Raw genomic sequence first — 13,843 nt, forward strand, 5'->3', positions numbered from 1 at the left:
GATGGTTGTTACCCGATGCGTATGTACTTCCAGTGGTTACGATGGCTCATGGATTGGCTCATATCAGTGTGAAAGGGATTTGTAAGTTGTTCGCTCCAGTATGGCAGAATGCTGGTATTCCTAAGTGTGCCGAGAATTTGGTTAAGAACTGTATGGTGTGTTTGATGTACAATCCTGGTAAGGGAACTCCAACTGGTCATTTTGCTCCTCCAACGTACCATTCGAGGCTTTGCAGCTAGATTTCATCCACATGGAGAGGTGCAACAACCTGAAATATGTGTTAGTGGTTGTTTGCTCTTTTTCAAGATGGGTGGAAGCCTACCCTTTGAAACAGGGGTCTCCAAACCGGTCCTGGAGGGCCAGATCCATGCCAGATTGTTTGGATATCCCCATTGAGATACATGTAGTAATTAAAAAATCTGGCATGGATCCGGCCCTCCAGGACCGGTTTGGAGACCCCTGCTTTGAAAGATAACACTGCCTTGTCCACAGCGAAAGCCCTTATTAAGGAATTTTTCCCTAGGTATGGTTTGCCAAGAATGATCTGGAGTGACAATGGGAGTGAATTTGTGGGTCAAGTGATGAAGAGAGTGTGTGATGGGTTAGGAATCCGGCAGAAGTTCCACGCTGCAAATCACCCCCAATCAGCTGGCCTAGTAGAATGCTATAATGGCACCCTTAAGTTAAAACTAGCCAAGATTCAGGCGAGTTCTGGTTTACAATGGCCAGACGCCTTGCCATTAGCCCTTCTGTCCACTAGAATGACTCTGCATTCACGAATGGGACCTAGTCCATATGAGGTGGTGTTTGGTAGCCCGGCAAATATTTGGGGAGTGCCGAGGCCGACAAAATTTAGTGAGATAGAACATCCTGTATTGCTTGACTACCTGTATGAATTGAGGGCTAAATTGCGTGTTTTGCATCAACAGGTTCAAGATACACTGCCACAAGCTTCTCACGACACGCCATCGAACCTGGCACCTGGGTGTTGGTAAAAAACTTCCAGCAGACCATGAACGAGCAGCCCCGCTGGAACGGCCCCTACTTCGTCCTTTTGGCCACCTGTTCCGCAGTACGAGTGCACAGTAAAAAGAACTGGATCCACGGCGTACATTGTAAGAGGGCTCCTTTGCCTCTGCCGTACGACTGGTGGGTCCAGAAAGGACTTCCTGATTCTGAAACTGAGACCGTGCCTCGTTTTCTGCCTTTTAGCGATGCCCGTTTGATTGGAACGAACGCTAAGCAAGAAAGTGACGATCTTCTGCAAGAAGCTGTGCCTCTGTCGAATCATTTGAACACTTCTGAACCTGAACTCTTATTCCGTGAACAGACATTGCCTGGCAAATAACGTTATAATTTGCGACCGAGAGTAGCTGGACAAATAAAGTAAAATTCTTTCTTTTACTGATTTTTAAGGTTAAGCTCTCCTCCGAGGAACTATTTTGATTTTTCGAACCGCCATCCGGGTTCAGCTGTAGGGTCGCGGTGCCAAGTCTTTGGAGTGCAAGCCGAAGACGTTAGGTTGACTGTTCTGGTTGGTCTGAGGGAGTTTCCCTAGACTGACAGACGCATTTCTTAGCACAGAACACCCTACCGCCGCGAGCAGCAAGATTGAGAGGATGGAGTTTTTCGAGATGGAGAGACCTGTTGAAAGAATAAGCTTCAAGAACAAAATCTGTAAAATAATGAGCAGAAAACGTTTTTTAATATTGTGTTTGTTTATGCTGTTTAGCTTAATGATGTTTTTAATTGGATATGTGACATTCTCTTTTCAAGTGACGTTTGTGCCCACTATGCAGCCTATGCCTCCTCCTACTGTTTCTTCACATTCTTTTCACCCTCTGCCTGAACATGAAACTGTTAGAAGATTGGAATTTGCTAACAATTCCTTTGTTCAGCTCCTGTATCAACACCAGCTAGTAATGAACACGATAAATTGTTGGGTGTGTGGCCTTATGCCCCATACTACTGATAACGGTATTCCTTACCTGGTTTTGCCTTTTAGCTATAATGGTTCTATTTGGGCATATAGAACGATGTTCATTTATGCTCATGGAGTCTATCCCCAACGTTCCGTGAAAGATAGTCCAAAGACTAGTACTCTGGTCAAAGGTATAGTTGACATAATTAGGGGAATTAGTTCCTATGAGACTATCCCGAGAGATGAGACACAAGCATACATTGGATGGAACGTTACTGGATATGGAGTTAGTCTGAGTGTTAACCAGCGAGCGAAGAAATCCTCTCCGATTTGGATAGTGCCCCATCAGGGTCAGTATTGTCTGCAAGGTAATGGCAAGAATCCGAGAGCTCAGTTAGGGAAGAGCGTCTGCCCTGAGACGTATGTTTTTGCTTCCCAGACTTCCCCAGCGTTCGTAGCAGCTAAGGGTACCGATTTCATCTGTTACGATAAAGCGTACACATGGTTGCCCCCTGACTTTTCGGGCACATGTTTTGTTTCGTTCCTGTTGCCTCCCACATTTACAGCTGCGGCAGATTACCACAAGACGAGAGTTGCTAGAGGTGTCTTCAGTAAGGAAGATACCGCAGGACAAGAATTGGGAGATTTTCTGACGGGTTTTCTACCGTTCTGGGGAGCTATGGCTAATAGCAGGAATATTCGACAGTTGACAAGAGTGGTTGAGTCCACCATAGTCGAAACAGCTGGTGCCCTTAGTAACTTGACTGCTGAGCTCCAGTCGGATCGCCTTATGACTCTTCAGAACAGAGTTGCGCTAGATGTCATACTTGCAGATAGAGGAGGGGTATGTAAATTGATTCAATCGAGCTGCTGCGTTTTCATTCCAGACAACGCTCCGACAGTTTTCCAAGCCATTTCCAGGCTACATAAGATCTCCGAGTCAGTACATATAGACGAGGGAGATTGGTCGTTGATGGGATGGGTCTGGGGATTGTTATCCACGTGGGGATGGAAGATTCTGATGGTCATTGGGGTGATCTTAGCTATCCTTTTCCTGTTCTGTCTTTGGGTACAGTGTGCTCCTGCTATTTGTGGCCTTTGTGCTACTTCGTGTGCAAGGAGACCTGTCCAGAGAGAGTTGCTAAGTACTAGGATGATGCTACAGCAACATCTTGATGATCTGATGAATATAGACCTGGATTCAGATTGACATGGGTTTGGGTTTGTTGCCTATGTAAGGGCAAAAGGAGGGTCTGAGAATCCGTGATTCTGAACCCGTTCAATAAAGGTCGTCGCATCTAGACGATTTTGGTATCAGTGGACCGCAAATTACGAGTGCGGTATGTACGAGTGTTTGTCATAATCGATCAATGGAAACACTACGTATTCAGGGATTTCGTTTGAAACTTCAGGTTCCATTTTGTGTAAGGCAGCCATTTTGTGGTTGCCCTCACATAGGCCGTTGACTACGGCCGAACGAGCCCTTGGGACACGTACACCTTTAGCTGACTCTTGTGTGACCTGAACGAGCTGACTCCCTTGCCCGAGGCTGCCCTCGTTGAGCCAGTTCCTTGTTAGGCAGCAGATCAGATCGAGATCAAAGAGCAGGAGATTGCTGAGTTTATGGTACATGCCCACACCCTTATACCTTGTTTCTCATCTGCTTCTGTTCCTTCCTTTATGGCTTAATTACTGATTTGGGTTGAGGTCCTTTATTATGTGTTCGTCCGGCCTGTCCGAGCAGGAATGTTGGATTTTGCCTGGTCATTTCTGGTGGGCTGGACAACGGAAAGTGGGTTTGTCGTCATGCGATATGTTTGAAACGTCACTGTTCGATTGGTTTGTTTGTATGTAATAGATGCTAGCCAGGAATGTGATTTTTAGCATAAAAGACGATGCTCCGCTCTATGAATTTGTGCAGTCTCTAGCGAACCACCCGTGTTGTGCTTCGTAGACCTCTGTTCCTGGTTGCAGCCAATAAATTTGGTCTTTGACGTCACCAAGAAGTGTCCTGTGTCTCCGTTTGCCAAGGCGGGGGAACTCTAAGACATCGGGCGTTTTCCCTGGCGCCGCTGGGTTCTAAAACCTGGTTCTTCACCAAATGGATGCATCCCAGAACTTCTGTCGAAATACCCTTTTTTGGGGGCACCAAGGGCATCTTACTATAATGGCTGTAGCCAGAAGGGAAATGTAGAGGATACAAATTTCTTTCTCAGAATTAATTTTGCCACTAAGAACACTTCAGAGAAAGCATTACTGTTGATAGAAAAAGGATGACAATGCAAAAAGGCCAATATGATGAAAACAACCAAAACGAATCTTTAATGATAAAAAATTAAATATGGACTAGAATTATAGGCAAAAATACAATGGATCAGCTAATTATCTAATGATCCGCCTCAGTAAAGAGGAAAGGTGGAAAGAGTAAACTATGAATATGTGTCCTTTGAGATTACAAGGTCTTCCCGAGGGATCCAAATACATGCTGCGCTTTTTCTTCCTCGTTTTATAGAAAAAAAATCGTAGCGAAATTTCAGAGCCTGACTCAGACGTTTATCAACTGCAATGTTTCATTGGATGTTATAAAAAATGCTGCTAATTCAGAAACTCAAATCTTTCTTTTTTTTTAAACCCTCTTGTTCAAAGAGTTGTAGGATCCTAACAGTAGAGGGGGAACCTAATCATACATTCAGTGAAGATTCCCATAATGGATGCATTTTTATGTTTTCCTTTGTTTTCAAGAATGGGTTCCATGGTCCTCCAACTCAGTAGGGCACCATTTCAAATGTTTATGTTCGGGAGATTCCATGACTTAGAAAACTGGTTTAAGTCTACAACTCACTGACTAGGCCAAAAATACAGGCTATTTATTGCAACACATTACAAACCTCTATGAAAGCTGTTTTTCAACTCTGGATTTCCAAAATATACGACCAAAGGAATTCAGTTTATCAAGGTAAGTATTTTATTATCAAAATTATTACATCTCTTCTGAAAGATCAAATGTTACAGCACTGTGTAAAAACCACAGTCGAGTTGATCAGCAGCCGCCTCCCCTTTCGGAAAGCCACTGTCTGGGCCTCTGAAACCTTTTTCCATTTGCTCCAAACTTGTGAAGCGGAATAATTCTAGGTCCGAGCTGCAGTAGTTAAGTAGTCCCTCAGTGTATGCTCCAGAGAAAGGGGAGGATGCAGCTCAAAGCTCAAGGCGCCTGGTCTTTACACACATTTTATACAGTATACAGGGAAACCCAAAACAAGGGGGACATGATTCCATTCCTAACACTCTCACAGTCGTACAGTTTTAGAAAAATGTGATTTCTGTTTCAGTATTTTAAAAATATCTCCCTTAGGTCAAACAAACACCTGATTTAAATTTTGAAATAAAGATAAATTCTGTAACAGTCACGAAAAAATGACGACTGTGCATTAAAGTTGTGAAGAGAGAAAGCTATAGAGACAGAGAGGAGGGAGGGAGGGACTCCACCATTTTCTGTTTGACAAGATAATGGAAAGTCACTGCAGCACCATGGATTATAACTTTTGTATATTAGCTAACCTACAATGGTTATAACTGAATATAAAAGATAAATAAAAGAACTAATGCCAGATATTACAGTAAACAAGTGATAGAAATAAGCTGGCAGGCATATGGAATTTACCAGACTGAGCATGGCCTGATCCCATCCCAGGGCTGATACTTGGAGGTATTGATATGATATGAAGAGCAGCTGAAACGACACTGATACTGCCCGCCACATCTGGGCTGTGGCAGTAAGCGTTGCCTCAGAGGCCAGACTCCCTAATAAGGAATCCACGCCACTGCCATCCACTCGTTCCACGTCATATGCATGCAGTTATCCACTCCATTTATTATGTATCCGACCAACACAACCACAGCAGTCAGACTTCTTTGCATTGCATAGACTTGGGACCCAATGCATGCACGTGCGCAGCTATAGTTCTTACCACCAGCCACAGCACTTGCTTACTGGAAAAAGGACTATCCATTCATATTACCTTTTACACCAGCTATCACCTGGCCAAGCAAACAGTGAATGTAGAGTGCGCACACAAACGCACTCGCTGCCTGTACCAATGCAATACTCCCAGGCTCTCAGCGAATGGGGGTAGTTTAGGCCTTTAAACATGCCCGTCTGTCCACAAATGGAATGATCTTCTACAGATTAACCAACCCTCCCCGAAAAACACGGTTATAACCCGATGCTACAAATATAGGTGCTCTTAAGCCCTCCCTGTCACATCCCCCCTCCCCGTTACGTTTTTATTCATTTTTAATTGTTTTGATATAAAACTTTCCTTACTGCACAAGTGACTACAGGAGGTTCTGGTGGTGAGAGAATGTGCACAAAGCAAACCATTCTCCCTTGACTTACAATCTTTCCCATGATTCAGATTTCGGAATTGTCCATTTTGTCGTGAGCCCTGGATTCTTTTCAAGTCTCTGCTTTTTACAATTTCCATCAACGCCAGAGGACAACAGTGCCTGAAACCTGCCAGCTCTGGCCTTTGCTCCCCGACCAGCGTAAAGTGCCCTGTGTGAAACGCTGGAGCAGGGGAATGTCTGGAGGCAGCAAGCGTAGGCTGTGGCTTGGTATTGACTGGCTGTTGCCTCCCTTAAACCCTAGGACAGTCCAGTCTGAGTTTTTACACCTGAACTTTGAAGGTGCTGCAATCTGTATTGGTGAACTCCTGCCCCACGCTGCGCATAGTGCTGTGAACTGTTAACAGTTGATACCCTGGAGGTGTAAAGAGAGGGCTGCCCAGTAGTCCGTGTATCTGGCTGGCTGGACCTGCACACCTGTGAAGCGGAGGAGGTGCTGGGTGGTGACACAGAATCCAAAAGTGAAGTGTCCGCACTTGTGGGATGTTCTGGGCTTGCGGCACTGCCAGATCGGCTATGAAGTGAGGTTCTTCTCGAGATAGTGCTCGTGCTGCTGCTGCCAGGAGGCTGCTGGTTGTTGAAATAACCAGAGTTCACTGCACATGGAGCAGAGGAAGAGGAAGAGGAGCTAATGTCTGTACAGCTTGAGTGGGCAGGGCTGGAATCACAAGTTGGGGGGACAGAAGATTCAGAAGGTCCATGTCCTGCCCTTTGCACAGAGGTTCGATAGCTGTAACTGGGGGATGCAACTGTGGGTCCTCTGTACGGAGAAGAACTCTGTTGAAGGATATTCAGGGATTCAGACTGTGGACTGTCACACTGAAGAAGCTAAAAACAAATGAAAAAAATGTGTTAAATACCTTTTCACTGTATTATATTCATGTGCAATACATAGTTTTTAGAAACAGCACAACACCTACAACTACACAAACCACTTTTGTGGGGCGGTTTCATGCTCAACCAGTGAAACAGAGTGCACCATGTGAACAAATGTTTGTCTCAGACTTTGAATGACCTGTAGGTGAACCAGTGGAATTATGGCAAAAGTGAAACAACATTCAAAAGTGCACAACATTTCTTCCCAACATCATCTTTCATAGAGTTTCAGACTTTCAGTAGAGAACAGTGGCTATCTGGGAAAGAGCCAAAAGGAAATCTCAATGACAGAGCATCTTCAGCAAGGCTGTTCTCATTTAGTGTTCAGGTTTGTGGTCCTTATCGTGGCAGAATGCTATCCAAATGTGCAGCACGTCTTCCAAGTATCTGCCATGCAGATCTTCTGAGAGAAATGCTTCTCGCCGATGACCAGACACTGTGATACAAGACACAATCCATCTGGGTATGCGTGTCTTCTGAATTACCCCTTGTGGAAAGACCCACAAGTTACACAGAAATAACAAGAGACTTCAGGCAGCACACCAGGGGTAATACCCAAGACCTCCTTTTAACATCCAAGGTGTAATAAGTTCTCCCTAATGTGGTTTCTACTTTCTTAAGGAATAATTGTCAGGTTAACATGAAAATCTGATGACACTAGGGACAAAATGTGGGTGCACCGTTTACAACACCTTGTACGATGTGATTGACAGCATGTTACACTCACACATGCTCAATAACATTCAGGACTCAAAGGTGAACCTCAAATGTGACATGATCTGCACCTGCTGCCTTCCAGAGGCACCATTCTGACCCGAGTGCACACCAGTGCATGCTTTTCATGGGCCAGACATTTGACAGGCAGGACACTTTCCCAGAGGGCCTCTCAGATCTCAGCTTTCAATTCATATCGTAAACAGAATGGAATGCCACTCCGATATCTACAAGACATATGGCTAACTCTGCTCCATTATACTAGTCTCTCCAAACTGAAACTGCTATCTGAAGCCCCTTAATATATGTTTGGAACACAACAGGAGCATTGCAAACTGCCAAAAGGACAAGTTACTGACCTTCGGTAATGCCTCATCTGGTAGAGATGCCTTACCTTTGGATTTTTAGGCATCAAGACAGAGTCCAGAAGATTATTTTTTTAGTAATACCCCTACATGATGGCAGGTGGCATTGGTCAACTCTACGTGACGTTGTCGGCGCCAACTGTGACGCCTGCATCACCAATACAGGCACCATCTTGGTGTGCTGACGTCAGTTACTTTTCATGACTTTCCACGCCAGAAGCGCAGAGCCATGAAGTGCACTAGCATTGGTGTACTTCTGAGCAAATAGGTCCCTGAAAGGGATTAACCTGACCCTAGAAACCAGTCCACAGTGCGGGAAGGATGGGTGAGTCTGTAAGGAATCTGCAGCTATATCATGTCTCTATCAGCTAAGGCCTAACCGAAGGTAAGTAATTTGTCCATCTAATAGACATCTAGCTGCAGATTCCTCACCAGGCAATACCATCCCCATAGGAGGGACTAACGACAAGTTTAGAACAGGAAATTCCTGCAGGACTGATCAGCCAAAAAGGCAGTCTTTGCAGACTTAACTGTCCAGGCAGTAGTGCTTGGTAAACGTGTGCAGGGGTGCTTATCCCCCGGCACTCTCTGAATATTACAGTTGCCTTTAGTGTGTGATATGACCACGCTGCTGCCTTAGAAATGTTGATGAATGGAACTCCATGTTGCAACGCCGTGGTATAAGCTGTAGCTCTGGCTGAGTGAGGTTCTTTAGGAGGCTGCATTTTAGCCAGAGTGCAGCACATTTTGATACAGAGGATGGCCCATCACATGCTAGTCCAAGTTTAGAAAGTGGGCAAGGTGATAGATTGCTCCATGTGGAATGGTGTTACCACTTTGTGAGAAAAAGGCCTTCGTGCGAAGCACCAACTTAACAGGGAAGCGGTCCGGTAAGGATTGGACAATAGAGCCTGCAACTCACTCACTCTCCTGGCAGAAGAGATTGACACTAAAAAGGTTGTTTTAATAGTGAGCAGTCGGAGGGGACAAATGTGAAAAGGTTTAAATGGAGCACACATTAGAAAAGTGCAAACCAAATTAAGGTCCCACAGAGACATAAGGAAATGGGAAGGAGGGAGCATAGGTACAATGCCTTTGAGGACTCTACTTACAATGAGAGATTTAAATCATGAGGGTTGGTCTGGGAGCCTTAAAAAAGCAAATCGGGCGGCTAAGTACCCTATGAGAGTACCAAAAGCAGAGCCCGGTTGGACAAGGGTCAAAATAAAAAGCAAAATTTGAGAAAGGGGAGCAGAAAATTGCTTAATGCAAAAGTTACTACTTGTGTAACTATATATCTGTAAGAGACATTAGTTAGTGATAGATTCCTTACCTTAGAATATCCCCAGGCGTCAGACTGGATCCGGAAATATTTGCGTAGCATTACCCCTGCACATCGGTAGGCGTCGTCTGCGGCTCCGCGTCCGTCGTCTGCGTCGTTAGCGCCGGAATGACGGAGTACTTAGACGCCACCCATGCGCGCTGACGTCAGTTCTGATACACAGCTTTTCCGTGCCAGATACGCAGAGCCATGATAGAGCCAACACTAGTGCCATGAAACTAGGGCCCTGAAAGGGGATGACCTTAACCCTAGATATCGGTTCGCAGAACGGGGAGGATGGGTGGGTCGGTAAGGAATCTATTACTAACGAATGTCTTACAGATATATCGTTACACAAGTAGTAACTTGTGCATCTGAAAGACACGTTAGTGATAGATTCCTTACCTTAGAATAGATACCCCAGCAATACCAACCCCGGTGGTGGGTCTGCAAACCAATATCACACCAGAAAGTCCTGGAGGACGGAACGGCCAAAGAAGCCATCCCTCCGGACTTGACTGTCCAGGCGAACGTCTTGCGAACGTGTGCAGCGAGGCCCACGTAGATGCCTGGCAAATGTCCTGTAAGGGGACTCCTCGGCCCAAGGCAGTTGTTGCCGTGGCTCAAGTGGAATGAGCCCGCAATCCAGCAGGGGGCTCCTTTTTCGCCATGGAGTAACATGCCTGAATACACAAGATGATCCACCGCGAAATGGTCCTCTTGTGTACCGCCTTTCCCTTCTTCGCGCCCACGTAACCAACAAAGAGTTGGTCATCCACCCGGAACTGGCGTGTGCGATCTAGGTAAAAAGAGCGCACGTTTTGGGTCCAGACGGTGGGGCCTCTTCCTCTTTCGAGGGATGCGGAGGCGGAAAGAAGGTGGGCAAGGTAATGGACTGCCCAATGTGGAAGGCCGTGACAACCTTGGGCAGAAAGGAATGTCTTGTCCGCAACACCACCTTGTCCGGATGAACAGAGAGGAAAGGTGGAGTAGAAGAAAGAGCCTGGAGCTCACTCACTCTCCTGGCAGAGGTGATGGCAACCAGGAAAGCAGTCTTCAGGGTAAGAAGACGGAGAGGACAGTTATGGAGCGGCTCAAAGGGAGCACACATCAGATAAGTGAGAACAAGATTCAAGTCCCACTGGGCCATCACAAAGGGAACAGGAGGGAACATGTGTGTGATGCCCTTCAGAAATCTATTTACAATGGGGGACTTGAATAAGGAAGGCTGATCAGGTAGCCGTAAGAAGGCAGAAAGAGCAGAAAGGTACCCCCCTTAAGAGTGCCCAGAGCAGAGCCCTGCTGGGCAAGGGAAAGAAGGAAGAGTAGAACTTCAGAAATGGGTGCAGAGAGAGGGTCCACAGCCTTTGCTGTGCACAATGTCACAAATCTGTTCCAACTGCAGGCGTATACCGACTTTGTGGAGGGACGCCTGGCTGCCAGAATGATATCACAGACTTCGGGAGGAAAGTCAAATGGCCTCAACTGCCGCCGCTAAATCTCCAAGCTTGTAGGTGGAGACTGGACAGGTTCGGGTGCAGGACTGTCCCCTGCTGCTGAGATCGAAGGTCCTCCTGAAGAGGCAGACGAATCGGGGGATCGACTGACATGCTGAGTAGCTCGGGATACCAGTATCTTCGTGCCCAGTCCGGAGCCACAAGGATAACCTGGGCCCGGTCGCGCCTGATCTTCTTCAGCACTCTGGGCAGAAGTGGTATAGGCGGAAAGGCGTACAATAGACCGCAACTCCACTTGCGATGAAAAGCGTCTCCGAGCGAGTGCCGCCTTGGAAATTCCAACGCGCAGAACTGATGACATTGCGCGTTCTCTTCTGTGGCGAAAAAATCTAACCAAGGCTCTCCCCATTGCTGAAAGAGGCCTTGCGCCACGTCCGAGTTCAGACGCCATTCGTGATTAATCATGCACAGACGGCTGAGTTTGTCCGCCCTGGCATTCAGAGAGCCTGCCAGGTGTTGAACCACCAGGGTCACGCCCTGATGTTCAAGCCACTGCCAGAGGCGCAGAACCTCCTGGCATAGGGTCCACGACCCCATACCGCCTTGTTTGTTGCAGTACCACATGGTGGTGGTGTTGTCCGTGAACACCTGCACTACACTCCCCCGGACAGAGGGGAGGAATGTATCCAGTGCTAGACGAATCTCCCGCAGCTCCAAAAGGTTGATATGGAGCCAGGACTCCGCCGGAGACCAGAGACCTATGATCTCCGCCTCTCCCATGTGGCCTCCCCTTTCCTGGAGGGACGCGTCCGTCACAACCACGTGCTCCGGGTGGGGTACAGAGAGGGATCTGCCACTGACCCAGTCGCGGTCCGTGAGCCACCACTGCAGTTGTCTCGCAGTGCCCTCCGAGATCACAACATGATCGGACAATTTGCCCTGATGCTGGGCCCACTGAAACTTCAGGTCCCACTGCAGAGCCCGCATCCGCCACCGGGCGTGATGCACCAGAAGGATGCAGGTGGCCATCAGCCCCAGAAGCCGAAGCGTCAACCTGACCGAGACTCGGGAGAACGGCTGAAAGATGGGAATCAGAGCCTGTATATCCCGAACCCGCTGTTCGGGAGGGTAAACCCGAAACTGCGCCGAGTCGAGAACCGCTCCGATGAAAAGGAGCTTCTGAGAGGGACACAGGTGCGACTTCGGCACATTGATGGAGAACCCCAGCAAATGCAGGATGTCGGCCGTAGTCTGGAGGAGGCTGACGACTGTCTGAGGCGAGCCCGCCTTCAACAACCAGTCGTCTAGGTAGGGGAAGACTGACACCCTTAACCTGCGCAGATAAGCTGCAACCACCGCCATCACCTTCGTGAACACCCGTGGGGCGCTGTTAAGGCCAAAGGGGAGCACGGTAAACTGAAAGTGCTCTTGGCCTACCGTGAACCGCAGGTAACGCCTGTGGGCCGGCAGGACGGGGATGTGGAAATAAGCGTCCTGCAAGTCCAACACTACCAGCCAGTCTTCTGGGTCCAGGGCAGCTAGGACCTGAGCCAAAGTCAGCATCTTGAACTTCTCCTTCCGGAGGAAGCCGTTGACGTTTCGCAGGTCCAAGATAGGGCGGAGGCCCCCTTTGCCCTTCTTGGGTACTAAAAAGTAGTGGGAGTAACATCCACACCCTACTTCTGGCCCAGGAACGCGCTCGAAGGCCCCCTTGGCCAAGAGGGCCGTGACTTCCTCTTGCAGAAGTTGCAAGTGATCCCCCGACACGCGGTGGCATAGCGGTGGCATCGATGGAGGGGTCGCCTTGAAGGGGAGGGAGTAGCCCCTTCGGACGATCTGCAGCACCCACCTGTCCGACGTGATAGTGCGCCAGTGGGAGAGGTGATGGCGAACCCTACCTCCCACAGGCGTCACATGGGCCTGAAAACTCGAAAGGTTGAGGCGGGTGCTGTGGAGGGAGGTGTGGACTGGCCTCGCCGTTGTCCCTGACCGCCGCCACGGCGGTTTTTCCTGGCCGCCACCGCGCTGTTGAACATTTTGCGGCGCGTGGCTGGCAGCACGTGTGGGGGCGCCCCTTCCGTGGCCATGAAAGGAGCGAAAGGCACCCGTTTGCTGGCGTAGGGCCGAGAGGCCCAAGGACTTGGCCATAGCCCTGGAGTCCTTAAAACGTTCCAGTGCATGGTAGAGAAGTTGGCAGACCTCAAACAGGCGTGGCGTCGAACCGCCACTGTCGTTGCCATTGCCCTGCCCAGTGAGTCTGTGATATCCAGCCCACACCGGATGGAATAACACGCTGCATCTCGGCCCTCCGCAAGGGTTTGGGCGAGTTTAGCCCGGACCTCCTCCAGACATTGTGGCAGCACGTCTGCAACCGCGTCCCACAGAGTGTGGGTGTAGCGGCCCAAGAGACAGGCAGTATTGACAGACCACAGCCCTAGGCTTACAGACGAGAACACCTTCCCGAACTGTTCGTATCTCTTAGATTCCCGGTCGGGCGGGGCCGACAGGAATGCGGTCTGGGAATTGGAGGCCTAGATGACCAGGCTCTCAGGGGTGGGTGGACAAAAAGCATGGGTCGCCCGGGGCCGGGCGGTAGCGTCTGGCCACGTTCCTATCCACAGGCGGACCTGTGGCGGGCTTGGACCAAGTGCCCACAAGAACGTCACACAAGGCCTCATTGAACGGGAGCAGAGGCTCGCTGGAGCTTGACTGCGGTTTGAGGACCTCAGTGAGGAGGGTTAGTCCTTACGGCCGCGACGGGGAGCTCAAGGTGTAAGGCCTTGGC

The 13,843-nt window shown here is 48.5% G+C and overlaps 1 protein-coding gene across 9 annotated transcripts in view; it reads right to left on the minus strand.

The window, feature by feature from the left end:
* Positions 1–4,868: 4,868 nt before the first annotated feature.
* Positions 4,869–13,843, minus strand: part of SETD5 (SET domain containing 5) — a 312,866-nt gene continuing 303,891 nt past the window's right edge. For all 9 annotated transcript variants that reach the window (XM_086939390.1, XM_086939391.1, XM_086939387.1 and 6 more), the window contains one exon: positions 4,869–7,153. In XM_086939390.1, coding sequence (XP_086795516.1) covers positions 6,566–7,153 — 588 coding nt within the window. In that variant the 3' untranslated portion in view covers positions 4,869–6,565. The remainder of the gene's footprint in view (positions 7,154–13,843) is intronic.

This window comes from Lissotriton vulgaris, chromosome 9, assembly GCF_964263255.1.
Source record: "Lissotriton vulgaris chromosome 9, aLisVul1.2, whole genome shotgun sequence".
NCBI classification, from domain to species: domain Eukaryota; kingdom Metazoa; phylum Chordata; class Amphibia; order Caudata; family Salamandridae; genus Lissotriton; species Lissotriton vulgaris.